A 17,964-nucleotide genomic window follows, 5' to 3' on the forward strand; every position below is an offset into this window, starting at 1 on the left:
GTTGTTCTGTATAATTTTTTTGCCAAGCAATTTGCCATTCTTTTAGGGTTTCTGGTCCAAATGTGGTGAAAATAAATAAGCCATTTTTTTTTAGTATTCGTTGGCTTTCTTGAAAAAGTTGTATCGGATTATAGGAGCATGCCAGCATTGCATTGGAAATAATCATATCAATACTTTTAGTCACTAATGGAGGGGAGTGTGCATCGGCAAGTATTGGGTAAATATGAGCGTGATGGTCATTATTTTGCTTAAGCATGTTTTCAGAAAAATCTATATTTAAAATATAGCTTGATGGGTAAAGTTTTTGTATGGCTTTGCTTAAGTTTCCCAATCCACAACCGAGATCAACAATCATAGATGGTTCTATGTTAAAGAATGGTAGGCGTTCTAGAAGCTCGTTTGCCATTCTGTTTTGCACAATGGAGTGATTTTGATAGGTATGAGCAGCTTTGTTGAATGTGCTGATGAGATTTTTGATCAAAGTGAATGAGTGAAGGTTGGGTTAGTTAAATTTTAGAGGAAAAAGGGTTTAGATAATTATTGGTTTTTTGCTCGATTATTTGTACTTGCTTTTTTAATTATTTTAATATCATTTAATTTCCCTTTTAGGATGACATCATAGGTGAGCAGTAGATCATCAAGGTTTAGTGCAGAGAGTATTTTTGATGAGAGGAGAGCGATTATGCCTCCTACAGGGGTGCCAAAAATGGTGCTTAACGTAACAATTGTGGGGAGTATTTCTGGTTTAACATTTGCAATGAAGTCATATTTATTTGAAATATGATTCATTTTTCCTTTTAATTTAATGACTGCTATTGGCGAGTCTATTCTTAGTTTATTAACGTTGATGATGTGATTATTGATTTTTGCATTAAGTTCAGTACTATTGAAAACTAATCCTTTGTTTTCAAGAGCGTCTTTTCTTTTGCGAATTTCTTTGTTGTCATTAAATCGCTCAAATAAAATTTTTAAATTGAGTAGGGCAAGCAATCTCCCTGCACCAGGTTCAATTCCTTTTACTGTACCGACTCCTGTTTTTGCTTGTATTTCTCCAAATATGTTGTTTTTTGTGACGCACCAAGGTGCTCCTTTCCAATGAAAATTGCTGTTGATTTTTATGTTATCAGCAACGTAGTTGGGATAGTTAACAGCAAATTGTGATAATAGGCTAGAAAGAGACTTTGTACGAATATTGCTATTAAAACGTGTACTTCCTGTTGGATTTTTTTTATTTTGTTGATAAATAAAGTCTTGGATGACAATTTGTATATCTGAGTTAGTATAGTTTAGTTTGTTAATGGCTAGAATATTGTCTTTTAACGATCCTTGTGCAGAAAATGTAGCGAGGGGAGAGTGATTAAGTTTAATGTTTTTTCCTTTAATGGAAATTTTTGGAAACGTTAGGTTGTTATAGTCTGGGATATAGCAGTCTAGTTTTTCAGAGGTTGTTTTTGTGGTAGTTGAATAATGCTTCTGTTGATGGTTATTTTCTTTCCAAGGTAAATCCAGTTTATGGATTATCACATCCAAGTAATTACCTTCTAGTCCGTTAATCGTTAGATCAGCTTCATTTGATAAAAGTTGAGCATTAAATTTTTTTGGAGAAGAGAATTTGATGGTGAGTTGATTTTGCGTAAAGATATTGTCCTTGATGGTGATTTTATCGCTCTTGATAGAAGTTGGGGCTATTGGTATGGTTGGAATGTTAAATGTGCTTTTGCTCGTGCTTAGAGTTTCAATCCATGTTAGCCATTCATTGATATTAATATAGGGCGTATTAATAGAAATGTAGCTTTCTTTTTCTTGTTGATGTTGCTGGATGAGTCTTTTTCCGATGATGAGGACAAGGGGTTCTATATGGTTTTTTTTATGGTTATAGGTGGCAGTGAGTTTATCTTTTCCATAGAAAGCATTGATATTGGTGTCATTATTTTGTTGTGTGATATGTACGTACAGCGGTTTTTTTTCTGTTGATTTTTTGTTAAGTGGTGCTGGTAAATTTATGGATACACCTTTTAGTGAACTGGCTAGAGTGTATTGAAAGGGAGAAAAGGTTTGTGGATTGTATTTAATGTTGCCACTAAAGGATACTTTTCCTTTTACAGAGTTAGAGAAGTTTTCTATTTTTGGAAAGGTTATGGTGTATTCAACAGTTTGTGAATGCTTATCGATAGGCTTAATAATTCTGAATTGTGCGGGGCTTTGATTGGCGATTAATCCAGTAAAAGTTGAGGTGTTGATAAAATTGTCTTGGATGTTAAAGTTCCCTTTTGCATGATGGTATGCCCATTTTTTATACTGTATTAAAGCTTTTTTAGTAGTTAAATTTAGATTAATGTTAACGGGGGGGGAAGCCGTTTCATCAAGAGGAATATAAATATTAACATTACCTCTTATATCACCGCTGATAGTAAATTCTTTCCAAAATTCTTCCAAGTCAGATAATTTTGGAATTGGCGAAGATTGGATAAATTGGATGGCTTGATTTTTCTGGGATTGCACCTCTCCTTTTATGCGGATGTGGGCAGGATGGTAAAAGTCAATAAATGTATGCACATTGTTTGCACTTGCCTTGCTTTGTACATCAATCACTTTTGTTGCCGTTGCAGATAGTATATCTTTGAATTTGTCAAATTGATAAGTTGCAGCAACTTGGTAAGCATTGATTAAAGACCATCCTTCATACGGGAATAGTTTTACGCTATCTGATTTAACTGTAAGATAGAGTTTTTTCTCTTTGTGGAATACATCAATTTTGTCAAGATGATCGTGTAGATGAAATTCAAAATGCTTGACAGCACCGGCTATGAGGTTTCTCATCCACGCAAGATCATGTTTTTCAGGAATTTTTACGAGCAAAGGGCGAATGTCTTCAATATTGGCGTTATTTGAAAGCAAATGTAGTTGAAGATTGTTGTGATTTTTTTCATTGAACTTGTATTTTCCATCTAGTTGAAGAAACGATGAGTTATTGATTGTGATAGAACTGGCATTAACTTTAATTTTTTCTAATGCTTGAAGGTCTCCTAACAAATTAAGATTTAGAGAGATATTGCTGAGGTTTATCGTGCTATTGGTTGAGTTATTTGCATCCAGTAAAATTTTGATATTCGGGATAGAGACTTTGAGAGATTTTTGGTCGTTTGTTTGAAAATAAGAAAGATCAACATTATTGATACGATTTAAATATGGATTAGTGTCAAGATTAATGTTGGCATCTGGAATGTTAACAATAAAGTTTTTGATGGAGTTTTCAGCATAGTTATAGGAAAGGAGAAGTTTGTCGATGCGACCATGCACATTCTCAATATTTAGCTCGGAAGCTGAGGATGGGGATAGGAGTGCTAGGGTATTGAGTTCAAAGTTTCTGCTGGATAATTCAATGCTATGATGCGAGAAGTCAATTAGTGCATATAAGTCTCCTAAGTATAAAGAATCAAGTTGTGGGTTTAACAGAGTGAGAGACATAACCATGTTGCCATTATTTGTTACAATATCTATCTCACTTGCTGAAGCAAATTTCTGTTTATCGTTCATGATTCCTTGTATAGCTCCTTGTAAGGCAATGAGTTGGTGAGGAGAAGGAGTGAGTACAAAGTCGCCTTCAAATTGTAAATTAATTGGATGATTGATATATTTAGAAATTTCTTGTGTATTAATGGATTGAATATTTCCAGAAAAATTCCATTTTTTTTCTTTATGTTCATGTTCAAAGTTTTGTACTAAGTCAATGACAATTCCTTTGTAAATAGAGTTGAAGTAATGAATTTTTGGGATAGCAATGTGAAAGATTCTATGTGGGTTTTTAACGCTATTATATACGGCTTTTTTAATATTGATCATTGTGTTTTTTGGAGCCAAAATAGTAATGTCATTAAGGCTAATGTCCATCTTTTTTTGTAACGGTATAAGAGAGGTGATTTTTAGTTCAGTGATAAATAAAAATATCTTTCTTATATACGGTTTGATTTGTAGGTAGCTACTTAATTCATTGAGCCATTCTTTGATGCTATATTTTCCTGCCTTAGATACTTGGGAAGTCATTGCAAGACTATTTTTGAGATTGATTTTAATTTGCTTGGCAGATAGCGTAGAGATTTTATTTACGTTATGTGGAAAGAAATTTTCAAATAAGAAAAGGGAAAGATTGGCATCTTTGATGGATAAATCAAAATAGGAGGTTTTTAGTGAAAGATCAGATACGTGGGCTTGTAAGTGGTCTAGTTTTCGTGTATATGAATGCGAACGCATTTGTAAATCAATATTAAAATGTTCCCGTACATAGGTAACTAAGGATTGGTTTTGAGTGAATTTTCTTATATCTGCATCATAGAAGCGGATAACACTGATGAGCAGGGATAGAGTGAAGAGAATAACTATGCAGAGAAGGGAAGAAATTTTAATTGCAATGTGTATAGATTGCGAGCGTATATGACGCATATGGTTATCTATATAAAGGAATTCGGTTATAGAATGTTGTGTGAATAGTTTTATTTTTACTCATGAAACCATAATTTTTCCAGAGCATAAAACTCTCGTATTTGTGGTTGCATGATATGTACAACAATATCTACAAAGTCAACAATAATCCATTCGCCAACTTCTGTTCCTTCACTTGAAAGAAAAGTGTTTCCTCTTTTTTTATGCTCTTCACACAAATAATCACTAAGCGATTTAGTATGGCGTTTTGATGAGCCTGTGCAAAATATCATCCAATCAGTGAATTGGCAAGTTTCTTGAACATTTATATGATGAATCTCTTGAGCTTTATGTTCTTCTAAGCAAGAAATGATTTCTTGTAAAAGAGAGGGGGTTGTGGGATTTTTTTTATGTGTATTTGCTGTGCTTGTTGAGGCTGAAGAAATGGACATGATTTATGAGTCTTTATGCTTATATGAGTAATATGTTTACAGGTATATTTTACCTTGATAGCTGGGTTATCGTATGAGTTGCTATGTTTATGCTTTCATAATATTAGACATAGCAATATATTTTTGAATAGGTAGAGTACAGTAAAATTAGTGTATTATGACGTATTTCTTACTTATTTTGGCAATTGTTACTGAGGTGGTTGCAACGCTTTTGCTTAAATTTTCTCAGGGATGGGAGAAATGGTGGTTTGGTGTGGGTTCAATATTTTTTTATGCTGTGGCAGGAGTAATTTTTGCCATCGTGCTTAAATCTATGAATGTGGGTGTTGCCTATACAATTTGGTCTGGAGTAGGTGTTGGATTAGTGTGTATTGCTTCTGTATTGATTTGGCAACAAAGTTTTGATTTGTATGCAGTGGTAGGTATTTTCCTTATTATGTCAGGTACTTTTTTGATTACCTTTAAATCTAATGTTTTAATGCAGTAAAAATCTGATGAATATTATTGTTGCAATTGGAGGAGGCATTGCCGCATACAAAACACTTTGGTTAATACGTTTGCTGAAAAAGGAAAATCATCAAGTTAAGGTGATTTTGACGCAAAATGCTATGCATTTTGTTACCGTTACTTCTGTAGAAACTCTTTCAGAAAATCCTGTTTGTGTTGATTTATGGTCAACTTCTGAAACTTCTTCTCATGAGAATGAGCATAATATGCATCATATCTCTTTGGCAAAATGGGCTGATTTTATTGTGATAGCTCCAGCTACGGCTAATCGCATTAGTTTGCTGGCACAGGGAAATTGTCAGGATTTATTGGGTAATGTCATCATGGCATCAAAAGTGCCATTAGCTATTGCTCCAGCTATGAACAGGCAGATGTGGGAAAATCCAGCTGTACAGAAAAATATTTCCATATTAAAAGAAAGAAATGTTGAAATTTTTGGTCCGGCACGTGGTTCTCAAGCATGTGGTGATGTAGGAGAGGGAAGGTTGCTTGAACCTGAGGAAATGATGGCAGAAATTGATCGATGGGTTCGTCCAATGACTCCCACTTTCTCTCATTTACTGATTACGGCAGGTTCAACACAAGAGCCTATTGATCCAGTGCGTTATATCAGTAACTCTAGCTCGGGTAGGATGGGAATTGAAATTGCCAACTATGCTTATCAATGTGGTATTGATGTGACTTTGGTGTATGCTGATATTAATCCTAAATTACTTGATGGATTAGCATCAAATATTAAGAGAGTTTGCGTGCAGACAGCCCAGCAGATGCTTGTTGCTGTGGAAAATCAAATACACCAAGGCAGAGTAGAAAATAAACCTTATGAGATGTTTATTGCCTGTGCTGCCGTATCGGATTATCGCCCAGCACAATATAGTGAGCAAAAAATAAAAAAAACCAATGAAAACTCTTTTACTTTAGAGTTGATGAAAAACCCAGATATCATCAGGCAGGTAGCTTTAGACAAGAAAGAGGGTTTGCCTTATTGTGCGGGATTTGCATTAGAGAGTGAGAATTTATTGCAAAACGCTGAGAAGAAACTTAAAGAAAAAAAAATGGATATTATTTTTGCCAATCCAGTAAACAGCATCAACGCACAACTATCAAGTATTACGGCACTTTGGCAAGTAGGGGAGAATATGGTTAGTAAGGATTTTTCATATGATGAAAAATCTGAGAATGCGAAGTATGTGTTGCAACTACTTTGCCAAAATTATGTCAAAAATTTAAGAGAACAGAAAACGATATGAAGAGAATTAGTCAATTATCCTCTCCCTTACCCGTTCAGTTAAAAATACTTGATGCTCGTATTGGTAAGGAATTTCCTATGCCCACGTATGCAACAGAAAAGTCTTGTGGCTTAGACTTATGTGCATGTAACGAAAAAAATCTAACCCTTAAGCCAGGAGAATGTGAACTCATTTCCACAGGGATTTCTATTTATTTACAAAATCCTAATGTAACGGCATTAATTATGCCACGATCTGGTTTGGGAGCGAAAAAAGGAATTGTTTTAGGTAATCTTACTGGGGTAATTGATGCAGATTATCAAGGACCTTTGTTTGTTCCATTATGGAATCGAAGTGCAGAGGATTTTGTGGTGGAGCCAGGTATGCGTATTGCTCAGATGATTATTGTTCCGGTGTTACAAGCAGAATTTAAGATTGTTGAAGAATATGCTGAGCAAAGTGAACGCAGTAGTGGAGGGTTTGGACACACAGGAATTTAGTTAATTGTGTTATTATTGTTTTATATTGTGCTAAAAAACTCTGTGAATTTATTGTTTATGTACAATCATTCTTAATAATGTATACAAAGATAGAATAGCCAAAATAACACTAATGCTATGCATATAGGAGGTCATAATTGTTGAGACTTCTGTGACCTCAATAACTTGAAAACCAAGACATGTCAGAAGGATAATTGCACCGATATTGATAACATTTCTAAATCCAATTACCTTTGAGCGTTTTTCAACTTTAATACTATATAGTGCTGTAATAATTGAGTAAAAAATGATGGATAAGACCCATAGAAAAATTTGCAGTAAGTCAAGTTTATAAAATAGTGAGAGTCCAAGTACGATAATCACACTACCTAAGGTATCACAAATTGTATCAACTATAGAGCCTATATAACTATCAAGGTGGTACAGTCTTGCGACAACACCGTCTAAGCCGTCTGCAACTAAATTAATAATCATTAATGTGGCTGCGACAAAGGGGAGTTTTAGGGATAAAACAGCAATAATAACGAACGCCACTCCCATTATTGATAAAGCATTAGGGGAAATATTTAGGGAGTGTAGCAAAGAAGCTGGCTTGCGTAATAATTTGTCTCTAAAGTATTCAAATGTAAAATCTTTTTTCCAGCGATAGAGTAGTATTTTTTGTATGAAACAAAATTTTTCTTGTGACATGTCAATATAAACGTTACAACGTTACTAAGATAATAGATTAATTGTACTGTAGATGTGAGATAAGTGGCTAGGAGAACATAGATTATTGTGCTATAATTACTGGTGCTTTTTTGTTAGCTGAGTAGTAAGAAAAGCAAATTAGATTAATCGCCATTTAACACTAGATGTTATGGCGTTTTTTTTATTTTAGCCCTTTAATATATGGAGTTTATTATGAAAAATACGCAAGATATGTCAATAAGTAGTTTAGATAAAAAGCACGTTTGGCATCATATCACCCAGCATGCTAAATTTGATAATGCAGAACCGTTAGTGATGGTTGAAGGTGAGGGATTACGAATAACAGATTCTAGGGGTAATGAATATCTTGATGCTGTCTCTGGTGGAGTATGGACAGTTAATGTTGGCTATGGTAGAAAAAGTATGGGTAAGGCGATTTCTGATGCCGTGACCAAAGTTCCTTTTTTTGCAGGAACAATTGGTACAGTTCCTGCTGCACATTATGCAGAAGAGGTGATTAAGTTACTTCCTCATATGAATCGTGTATATTATTCAAGCTCGGGTTCAGAGGCGAATGAAAAAGCCTATAAAATGGTTAGGCAACGTGCACAAGCTTATAACGGTGGCAAAAAGCATAAAATTATTTTTCGTGATCGAGATTATCATGGCACAACCATCACTGCCTTGAGTTCTAGTGGGCATAATCAACGTCGAGAAGGTTATGGACCTTTTACTCCCGGTTTTATAGAAATGCCACATTGTAGTAGTTATCGTTCTGCTTTTGGGGAAAATGAGCCTGATTTGCGTTGTGCAACAATTTTGGAAGATATTATATTGCGTGAAGGTCCTGATACCGTGGGTGCGGTGGTGCTTGAACCAATCACCGCTGGTGGAGGCGTGATTACCCCACCTAAGGGTTATTTTAAAGTGATTTCAGAGATATGCAAAAAATATGATGTATTGTTGCATATTGATGAAGTGGTTTGTGGTATGGGACGTACGGGTGCATGGTTTGGACATCAGCATTACGATGGTATTAAGCCAGATATTATTACCATGGCAAAAGGCGTGGCAAGTGGCTATGCAGCCATCTCAGTAACGATCACCACTGAAGAGGTTTTTGATACCTTTAAAACAGAAGAAACTGATACAGTTGGCTTCTTTAGGGACATTAGTACTTTTGGTGGATGTACGGCAGGACCAGCCGCTGCACTTGAAAATCTTCGTATCATTAAAGAGGAGAATCTTTTGGAAAATGCTCAGATAGTTGGGGATTATTTGCTTACTAAACTCAATGAACTCTACGATCGCCACGAAGTGATTGGTGATGTCAGAGGAAAAGGGCTTTTTGCAGGTTTAGAATTGGTTAGTGATAGAAAAACTAAAGAGCCGTTGCATGAAAGTAAAGTTCAGCAGGCTATTAAGCATTGTATGGAGCAGAAAGTAATTATTGGTTCAACAAATAGAAGTCTTGAAGGATTTAATAATACACTTACATTTAGTCCTGCTCTCACCTGTACGAGAGAAGATGTGGATACAATCGTTGCTGCTGTGGATCAGTCATTATCTCAAATCTAGTTCTCTTTGTATGCTCTTTAGAGAGCATGATAGAGACGCATAATTTTTTTAGCTTTGATGGGCTTAGGAGTGTTAGGCTTCTAAGTCCTTTTTTATACAAAGATATTAGTCAATCCAATGTGCAAGAATAGGTATTGCTTTTAGAGTAAAAATAAGAACTTCAAGAATCCTTTAGAATCGCTTGTGCAGCATTTCTACCTGCTCCGCCACACACTCCACCACCTGGGTGGTTAGCAGATGAGCAACTATAGAGTCCTTTTATGGGTGTTTTATATTGGTTATATCCGGGCATGGGACGGTGGCTACTTATATTATCCAAACTCATGCTACCTTGAAAGATATTTCCTCCAGTGAGTCCAATTAATTTTTCTATATCAGGAGGGAACACAGCATCAATGTGTTTAACAAGTTGTGAAAAATTTGGTGCATATTCATTCATGCGATTGAGTACGGTTTGTACAAAGGCATCACGATTTTCTTGAGTCCATCCGCCTTCAATCTCATAAGGAGTGTATTCTACAAATAGTAGTGCCACAATATCATTGCTATCAGGTGGAGTGAGGCTATCATCGAGTAGTGATGGCATTAACATTTGAATAGTGGGTTTGTCCGATAGTTTCCCTTGTTCAGCCAAGAGATAGTTTTGATGAAGTTGTTTCATGTGTTCCCCAACAATTAAGGTATTATGCATAATTTCACATGCTTTTCTTTTCTTTTCTGCTGGGTTTAGTGTTGGATCAATACGATCACTGAGACAGCTAAAATCAGGAATACCTTTGAGGACAAGGTTGATTTTGCTACAATTAGTCGTATAGTTAATGGATTTTAGACCTCTTTGGAAATCTTCAGGGAGTTGTTGGCTAGGGATATCAAGGAGATGATTAAATGTTGTTTCATAAGTGATATTTGAGATCACATGGTTAGCATAGAAAATCTCTTCATTACTTTGAACACCTATTATTTGGTTATTGTTGGTAAGAATTTTATGTACGGGAGTATTGGTTTTAATCTCAGTTCCTCGTTTAATCGCTAATTTTCCAAGATAGTTGCTAATTGCTCCCATTCCGCCACGTGGATAGTAGCGGTATTTTATGCCACTATTTGGATCATTAGGTGGTATTAACGTGTTGGATACGTGATAGAGTTGTAAAAATGCACTGCCTGCTGAATAGGGAGATTGTAATTGCCCTACTGTCCCTGCATAAGACAGTGCTGCTTTGAGTATATCATTATCTAACCATTGATCCAGTAGAGTAGCCGATGATGAAGTAACAAGTTGGCTAATCTCAGCAATGCTGTATTGTTTGGGCAAGCGAAGCTTGGGTGCAGTTTTAAGAGCTTGAAGGATAGAGCCTATGGGTGCTTGATCTATAAGTGGCTCAATGACCTTGGCTGTATCTTCTAGTAGTTGGTAGAATTTTTTGTAGTTATCTGCTTCTTGATTGTTATCAAATTGTGTGATATTTTCAATGGTTTTATTTATATCATTACTAATTAGAAGGTAATGATTTTTCTTTTTTGTTGGGATAAATAGAGAAGGTTCTGTGGGGTAGAGAATTAATTCTTCGTGCCAATTTTTTGGAAAGATTTCATCAATTATTTTTTGTCTAAATATACTTAATACGTATGAAAATCGAGAAAATTTATAGCCAGGAAAAATTTCTTCAGTGGCAGCTGCTCCTCCAAGGTTAGAGCGTTGTTCTAATATGAGTACTTTTTTGTTTTTCTTGGCAAGGTAATTGGCACAAATTAAGGCATTGTGTCCTGCACCAATAATTAAATAATCATATTTCTTCATTGTATTTTCCTATATTCTAAGTATGTAAAATGAATTTAATAATTGATATGATGGTTAAGATGAATAAAATTGTAAAAATAATTCCCACAAGTATATAAGGTATAGCACTTTGTTGGGTAAAATCTTTGTGAAGATTTTTACTGCTTTGTACTCCAATCATTGCGGCTAAGACGCCTTTGATTACTTGATAAAAATTCATAGTGTCGTGATTGAAAAATAATAAAAGGAGTTATATAAATTGTTAATAACCATGTTAATAACTTTTATAGAAAGTATTTAAATCATTGAAATATGTGAATATAAATATTTTTTGTCAATGTGGATTTTTTTTTTGGTAAAGTTTTCATGATAGGTTTTGTATACGAGTAGTCCGCGGTGTCGCTCAGAGAGGTTTAACCTGAACCGAGTATGTTACAGGTAGGTGAATCATAAAACACTTTAGGGATATCTTAAAATCACTTTCAAGTTGCTCTCACCGTGCTTATCTCAACACCAATCATATATAGTTAAGGTAGCAGGGAATGTATCTCCTAACACGCACACCGCAGAGCTAGTATAGATTATAAGATTAACAGTAGCCTATAATCAATAGTATCTTTGTTTTTTATATGACAATGAGATGTTGTGTTGAGGACTATGAGTAATAAGAGTTAAAAAAATCAATTATAGGAACAATGAAACGACGAGTTTTAGTGACAGGAGGGGCAGGATACATTGGTTCTCACGCATGTGTAGAATTATTAAGAAATAATTATGAAGTAGTGGTTGTTGATAGTTTGGTGAATAGTTCCCTTGAAGTAATTAGGAGAATTGAGAAAATATCACAAAAGAAAATTGTTTTTTTTCAAGAGGATATCAGAAATATAGAGCGTTTAGAAACTATTTTGAGTTCTTATAAAATTGAGGCAGTGATGCATTTTGCAGGTCTTAAGGCTGTGGGCGAATCAGTAAAAAAACCTCTTGAGTACTACGATAATAACGTTAATGGTTCTCTGCATCTTTTTCGTGCCATGAAAAATTGTGGGGTTAAATGTTTGGTATTTAGCTCATCTGCTACGGTTTATGGTAGTCCCAATCGGGTGCCAATTACAGAAGATATGACATTGTCAGCAGTGAATCCCTACGGTGCAACGAAGCTTTTTATTGAGCGAATAATTGAAGATATGGTGAGTAGTGATATACAATGGAGCAGTGCTGTGTTACGATATTTTAACCCTGTAGGTGCTCATGAAAGTGGAGGAATAGGTGAAAATCCTAGAGGGATACCCAATAATTTAATGCCTTATATTACTCAGGTAGCTGTGCAGAAGTTAGATAAATTAAGTATTTATGGTGGTGATTATGATACACCAGATGGTACTGGAGTTCGAGATTATGTTCATGTCATGGATTTAGTGGATGGACATGTTGTTGCATTAAACTATTTATTGAGCAATCCAAGAGATAAAAATATTGTGGTGAATTTAGGTACTGGAAAAGGATATTCTGTGCTAGAGTTAGTCAACACTTTTGCTCAAGTGAATCACGTGTCTATTCCTTATGAAATTGTTGAGAGAAGATTGGGAGATATAGCGTGTTGTTATGCAGATACCAAAAAAGCCTATGAAGTATTGGGATGGAGAAGTTCTCGAGATGTCTGTCAAATGTGTAAAGATAGTTTTCGATGGCAACAAGCCAATCCAAATGGTTATACAGAGTAAGTAATATATGTGTGGAAAAGTGAGTGTAGTGTATAGTCGCTTTGTGTTTTTTTGCATGGCTTTAATGGTATTGGGTATATTACCTCAACAGGTGCATGCCAATTTTCCCGAAAAAGAATATATTCTTATCAAAACTCCCGGTCTAGGATTATCAGAAAGACAAGCAAAACTAAATGCTTATGAGAATTTTATCAATAAAATTTTTCACAAAGATACTTTGAATACATTGAATTTTAGTGATACAGTGCTGGCTGATGAAGCTGTATTTTTAACTGATGCCATGCGTCAAATTGTGTTAGAGAATATTGATTATACAAAAGTAGATTTTCAGAGTTCGGATCTTTATAAAGGAGAGGCAAAACTTAATAGATATGGTCTTAATCAGATTTATAATTTTATACTTCCTAGAATTTCTATAGATATAGTTGATTTAAGTGAGGAAGATCGAGAAATTGCTGCTTTAGAAAGTGTTCAACTGGCAATGATATTGTATGAGGTAAATCAAAATAGTAAGAGTAAGGAAGATCTAAAAAAATTAGAGAAAATTCTTTCTCGAGCGGATTATTATTTGCAAAGAGATAGTACAGGATTGGCAGTTTTTCCACCAGAATACTTTACTAAAAATGGATTAAAAATAGATGGTGAGATCGCCAATTCCAATGAGGTATTTCTTCCTCAGGGAACACATGGTTTTATATTTAATGTAGAGGGTTATTTCCCTGTTTCAGGGTATTTTCAATTAAAAAAAGGGGATATTAAGAAAATTCCTCTAGTACTTATTAAAAGACCCGAAGCGGCTATAAGTGTTGCCCTAAAGAACCAATTATCTAATGAATTATCTCGTTATAAGCGTTCTATATTGGAATCTTATGGATGGACAGTCAATCAAAATGCTAATTTTGTGATAGAAAGTCGCTTTAGTTATCATAATGAGAAGTTAGAAAATAATTATGTGAAGCGTAAAGTGATTGTTTCTTTTCGCTTTGGAGAAAATGCTTCTGAGAAAAAGAATTTTAAGCCATCAATTAAACCCTCAACAGAGTTATACCAACAGCGGTATGAAAATGAATTTGTTTATTCAGAGAATGATTTAGAAACTTTGGCACGTCAGCAACGGTTATTATTTATCAACTCATTGCTTGAGTTTCTTGCAAAATTTGATCAGCAAGATTACCGCTATATTTATTATCGGCAAGATGGCACTGGAAATTAATAAGGGTTCATTCAATTGTGAGAGCTATGGTGCCTGAATAAATTGATGTAACAATTTTTTTTATAGTGTTGAGCAATGATTTTTATCTATTAAACTTGAGGATTGTTGTAAGGTTTTTTTTATGATTTTTATCACTGCTCTTGAGGTGATTGTTGCGGCGGTAATTGCATCAAAGGCGTGGGTTCTATTTGTGTTTTGTTGTGATTTTATATTCCATGATGAAGATAGAATAGAGTGTCCAGTAAATTGCCTAATCCAATCACTTTTATAACGTTCAATTTTATCACCAAGACCGGGCGTCTCTTGATGATTTAATACACCGATTCCGGTAATCTTATTAGCATTGCTTATGCCAACAAGTAAGTCAATTGTTCCAGAGTAACCTTCTTTGCTTCGGATGCTTAAAATAAATCCATTTTGTTGATTTTTTTTGCATACAAACCAAGCTTGAGATTGGTTGATGTTCTCTTTTTTAGGTAATAGAGGGAGATTTGGATAGGCATTTTTATTAAGCGTACTTGCTTTGAGTTCTTGTTCTATGCTAAGGGGAAAAACTTTTGTTAGTTGTTGAGTTAATGCGATTTTTTGTTGTTCAATAATGGTCTCTTTTGAATATTGATAGACTAATTCAACTGCCATTAGGCAAAATAGGATAAATGGAATAATACTAAATGCTAATTTGCTTGTGCTTTTCATAATTTAGCTCATTTTTTTACATAATAATCAAGTAAAGGAGTGCATAGATTAGCAAGTAATACCGCAAAAATTATGCCATCAGGAAAGTTGCCCCATAGACGAATGATTATGGTGAGTATACCAATTAATAGGGCATAGTAAAATTTGCCTTGATATGAAGATGGGGAAGAAGTTGGATCGGTTGCAATAAAGAATGCTCCAATCATCATGGCACCATTGAATAAATGAAAGATAAGATGATTCATTGGTTGATTATCAAAAGATGTAATCAGTATGATTAAAGAGCTTCCCACTAATACCCCAACTGGAATATGCCAAGTAATTGTGCGTAAAAGCAACATAATTATTCCTCCAATCAAAAAGCTTAAATTCAGATAAAAGTAAGGTTGTTGTAGCCAATTAATATCCGTGGGTAGGGTTTGATTTCTATATTCAGCAAGTAATGTGGCAGATGAAGATGGTATATCTAGCGAGTTGAAAATGGTATGATAAGCTTGTGAGAAATTGAGTGTTTGTGTCGATAATGAGGAGTCTTGCCAGATAGAAAACTCTGCAGGAAATGAGATTAGGGATATCGCATAGCCAAGCATCGCCGGATTAAAGATGTTTTGCCCTAATCCGCCATAAATATGTTTACCTAGAATCATAGCAAATAAAGAAGTGCTACAGGCTAACCACCATGGTGATAATGGAGGTAAGCAAAATGCTAGTAGTAGTGCACTAACCATGGCACTGCCATCTGTTAAATATGGTTGTAATGGTTTTTTTCGTAGAAATAGAATGATAGCCTCTGTGCTATAACACACCATGATACATAGCAGAAATTGAATAATGCTTCCTGCTCCATAAAGGTAAAACCACATGAATATTGCTGGAAGTAGTGCAATAATTACTTTACCCATCACATGATTAATTTGATTGGTATTAGTGATAAATGGAGGTGTTATCATTAGCTGTGATTTAAGATAATTGTGATTGATTTTTTTGTTTTCTAGCTCGTGCTTTAGCTCGTGCTATGGCCACTGCTTGGGAGGGGGATTTTTGGAGATTTGCTTGACCTTCTTTTTCTTTAAGTAGATTTTGTTTTTCAGCAAGCTTTTGTTGTGCTTGTATGCGTTTCTCTTGTAGCATTTTTTTGTGTTTTTCTTTTTCTTTTTCTAAGCGTATGTTGCGTTTTTCAAAGCGTTCTTTTGCTTGTTGGATTTGATAGTTTTCAAGTGCTTTTTCGCTAATTTGTTTTTTTTGTATGCGATAGTATTGAACAAGAGGAATTTTACTTGGGCACACAAAAGCACAGTTTCCGCATTCAATACAATCAAATAGTCGATAATTTTGTAATTTTTCATGTTGTTGGGCTTTGGCAAACCAGTATAGTTGTTGAGGAAGTAAATCCACGGGACAAGCATCCACACATTCGCCACATCGTATACAAGGAAGGTGTGTTGTGCTATTTTGTTTTAGTGTATGCTTTGCTTTAGGTAGAACTAAGAGACAATTCATGTTTTTGCTCACACAATGATGCAGTGTTGTTAAAATCTGCCCGTTCATTGGACCACCCATAATTAAGTGATGTATGTTTGGATTATAGTCAATGGCGTGTTTGTGTAGGAGTGTTTTGATAGGTGTGCCAATTAATGCCCATTGATTAATATGAGTATTGCCATCACTGATGGTTAGTATACGTTTAGTTAGTGGTTCATTAAAATAATAGGCTCGTTGAAGAGCATAGCAGGTAGAAACATTAAAGACAGCATAGCCATAATCATAAGGTAATGTTTTTTCTCTGAGTTTTTCTCCAGAGAGGTATTCCACTAATTGTTTTTCATGTCCACTTGGATAGATGCTTTTGACAATAAATAAAGTAATTGGATATGCATCGGTTATGCTTTCTTGTAATTTTTGTATAGCAAGCGGTTTATTATTTTCAATAACAATGATAGCTTTTTTTGCTTGAACGCATTGGATGAGTAGTAAAATCCCCACTATAATGTCCTTTGTATGATATTCGGTAAGTGCCTGATCACAGATGATAATTGGTTCGCATTCACATAGGTTAATGACAACAGTATGGACATTTTTTTTATAACTTATTTTAATTTTTTCTATGGTGGAAAATGCTGCACCACCCATGCCCACAACCCCACTTTGCTCAAGTTGAGCATGTATGCTCTCAATGTTTTCTTTTTGTATATTTTTTATTGCTTGGGAAGTGCTTATTATGGGTAAGGTATGGGTATTTTGAGTTTGCGTATCTGTTTTGAGGAGTATATTTTTTGTTTGATTGTCAAATTTGAAAGCAATGTCAAGGATAGTGCCGTTTATGGGTGCATGTAGAGGGGCATCATTTTTAAGTGTGTTAGCAATAATCTCTCCTTGTGATACCTGTTGTTTGGGTTTGACGGTAGGATAAAGAGGTTGTTGGCGTTCCGTGTGTAGAGGGAAGTGTAGTGTTGGAGGAGTGATTGCTGGTAAAATAGGGGCTAATGTTGATTTTTTTTTATCATTCGGTTGTCTCAATGGAGAGAGAAAGGATTTTATTGCATCTAGCATGGGTTCTAGCCTTGGTGTAGTTGCTTAATTTTTTCTTGTAGCTCATCTTTATTAAGCATTTCAATGCAATCAACTGGGCAAGCCGGGACACATAGATCACAGCCAGTACATTCGCTATTGATAACCGTATGAGTTTGTTTGGTTGCACCAATAATGGCATCAACAGGACAGGCTTTGATGCATAGTACGCAACCTATGCATTTGCTCTCATCAATCCAAGCTACTCGCTTTTCTGTTGCCTCTTTTTCTAAAGGTTTAATTTCAAGATGCAATAATTCAGCTAGATTTTTAATGGTTTCATCTCCTCCTGGGGGACAGAGATTGATTTCTGCTTCACCTTTAGCTATTGCTTCTGCATAAGGGCGACAACCCGGATAACCGCATTGAGCACATTGAGTTTGTGGTAGATGTTGTTCAATTTCTGCTATTAAAGGATTCTCTTTAACCTTATAATGCTTACTTACCCATGCAATCATGATGCCCAATAAGGCAATTAAGCCAATGATAATGAGGATAGCAAGTAAGTTCAATAGTGGTTATCAGAGTGAAAAGTAATAAGTGGAAATATAGGGTTTTCGAGTACTATCTATAGTAATTTTATGCGATAATTAAGTAGTTTGGTATTACTTTTA

At 35.0% G+C, this 17,964-nt stretch overlaps 7 protein-coding genes and 1 pseudogene across 7 annotated transcripts; 3 read left to right on the forward strand and 5 right to left on the reverse strand.

Moving 5' to 3' along the window:
• Positions 1 to 4,496: 4,496 nt before the first annotated feature.
• Positions 4,497 to 4,871, reverse strand: LOC145276217 (ribosomal silencing factor RsfS-like). The gene has a single exon (XM_080127675.1). It carries the CDS (start codon positions 4,869 to 4,871, stop codon positions 4,497 to 4,499), a length of 375 nt encoding a protein of 124 aa, XP_079983801.1.
• Positions 4,872 to 5,365: 494 nt separating this feature from the next.
• Positions 5,366 to 6,628, forward strand: LOC145276218 (coenzyme A biosynthesis bifunctional protein CoaBC-like). The gene has a single exon (XM_080127676.1). The coding sequence runs from the start codon at positions 5,366 to 5,368 to the stop codon at positions 6,626 to 6,628; it is 1,263 nt and encodes a 420-aa protein (XP_079983802.1).
• A 1,400-nt stretch (positions 6,629 to 8,028) lies between these two features.
• On the forward strand, positions 8,029 to 9,375 carry LOC145276219 (hypotaurine/taurine--pyruvate aminotransferase-like). The gene has a single exon (XM_080127677.1). It carries the CDS (start codon positions 8,029 to 8,031, stop codon positions 9,373 to 9,375), a length of 1,347 nt encoding a protein of 448 aa, XP_079983803.1.
• Positions 9,376 to 9,535: 160 nt separating this feature from the next.
• Positions 9,536 to 11,173, reverse strand: LOC145276220 (pyridine nucleotide-disulfide oxidoreductase domain-containing protein 2-like). The gene has a single exon (XM_080127678.1). It carries the CDS (start codon positions 11,171 to 11,173, stop codon positions 9,536 to 9,538), a length of 1,638 nt encoding a protein of 545 aa, XP_079983804.1.
• Positions 11,174 to 11,847: 674 nt separating this feature from the next.
• On the forward strand, positions 11,848 to 12,873 carry LOC145276221 (UDP-glucose 4-epimerase pseudogene; annotated as a pseudogene).
• A 1,273-nt stretch (positions 12,874 to 14,146) lies between these two features.
• Positions 14,147 to 14,725, reverse strand: LOC145276222 (ion-translocating oxidoreductase complex subunit G-like). The gene has a single exon (XM_080127679.1). The coding sequence runs from the start codon at positions 14,723 to 14,725 to the stop codon at positions 14,147 to 14,149; it is 579 nt and encodes a 192-aa protein (XP_079983805.1).
• Positions 14,726 to 15,742: 1,017 nt separating this feature from the next.
• LOC145276224 (ion-translocating oxidoreductase complex subunit C-like) lies at positions 15,743 to 17,332 on the reverse strand. The gene has a single exon (XM_080127680.1). It carries the CDS (start codon positions 17,330 to 17,332, stop codon positions 15,743 to 15,745), a length of 1,590 nt encoding a protein of 529 aa, XP_079983806.1.
• Positions 17,333 to 17,337: 5 nt separating this feature from the next.
• LOC145276225 (ion-translocating oxidoreductase complex subunit B-like) lies at positions 17,338 to 17,808 on the reverse strand. The gene has a single exon (XM_080127681.1). The coding sequence runs from the start codon at positions 17,806 to 17,808 to the stop codon at positions 17,338 to 17,340; it is 471 nt and encodes a 156-aa protein (XP_079983807.1).
• Between the last annotated feature and the right edge of the window lie 156 nt (positions 17,809 to 17,964).

This window comes from Euprymna scolopes, unplaced genomic scaffold, assembly GCF_053919585.1.
Source record: "Euprymna scolopes isolate OS-2025 unplaced genomic scaffold, ASM5391958v1 sca765, whole genome shotgun sequence".
Classification (NCBI taxonomy): Eukaryota; Metazoa; Mollusca; class Cephalopoda; order Sepiida; family Sepiolidae; genus Euprymna; species Euprymna scolopes.

What these genes read in the sequence shown, in the direction of transcription:
- LOC145276217 (XM_080127675.1), bottom strand. Translation starts at nt 4,871, where the DNA reads ATGTCCATTTCTTCAGCCTCAACAAGCACAGCAAATACACATAAAAAA.
- LOC145276218 (XM_080127676.1), top strand. Translation starts at nt 5,366, where the DNA reads ATGAATATTATTGTTGCAATTGGAGGAGGCATTGCCGCATACAAAACA.
- LOC145276219 (XM_080127677.1), top strand. Translation starts at nt 8,029, where the DNA reads ATGTCAATAAGTAGTTTAGATAAAAAGCACGTTTGGCATCATATCACC.
- LOC145276220 (XM_080127678.1), bottom strand. Translation starts at nt 11,173, where the DNA reads ATGAAGAAATATGATTATTTAATTATTGGTGCAGGACACAATGCCTTA.
- LOC145276222 (XM_080127679.1), bottom strand. Translation starts at nt 14,725, where the DNA reads ATGGCAGTTGAATTAGTCTATCAATATTCAAAAGAGACCATTATTGAA.
- LOC145276224 (XM_080127680.1), bottom strand. Translation starts at nt 17,332, where the DNA reads ATGCTAGATGCAATAAAATCCTTTCTCTCTCCATTGAGACAACCGAAT.
- LOC145276225 (XM_080127681.1), bottom strand. Translation starts at nt 17,808, where the DNA reads ATGATTGCATGGGTAAGTAAGCATTATAAGGTTAAAGAGAATCCTTTA.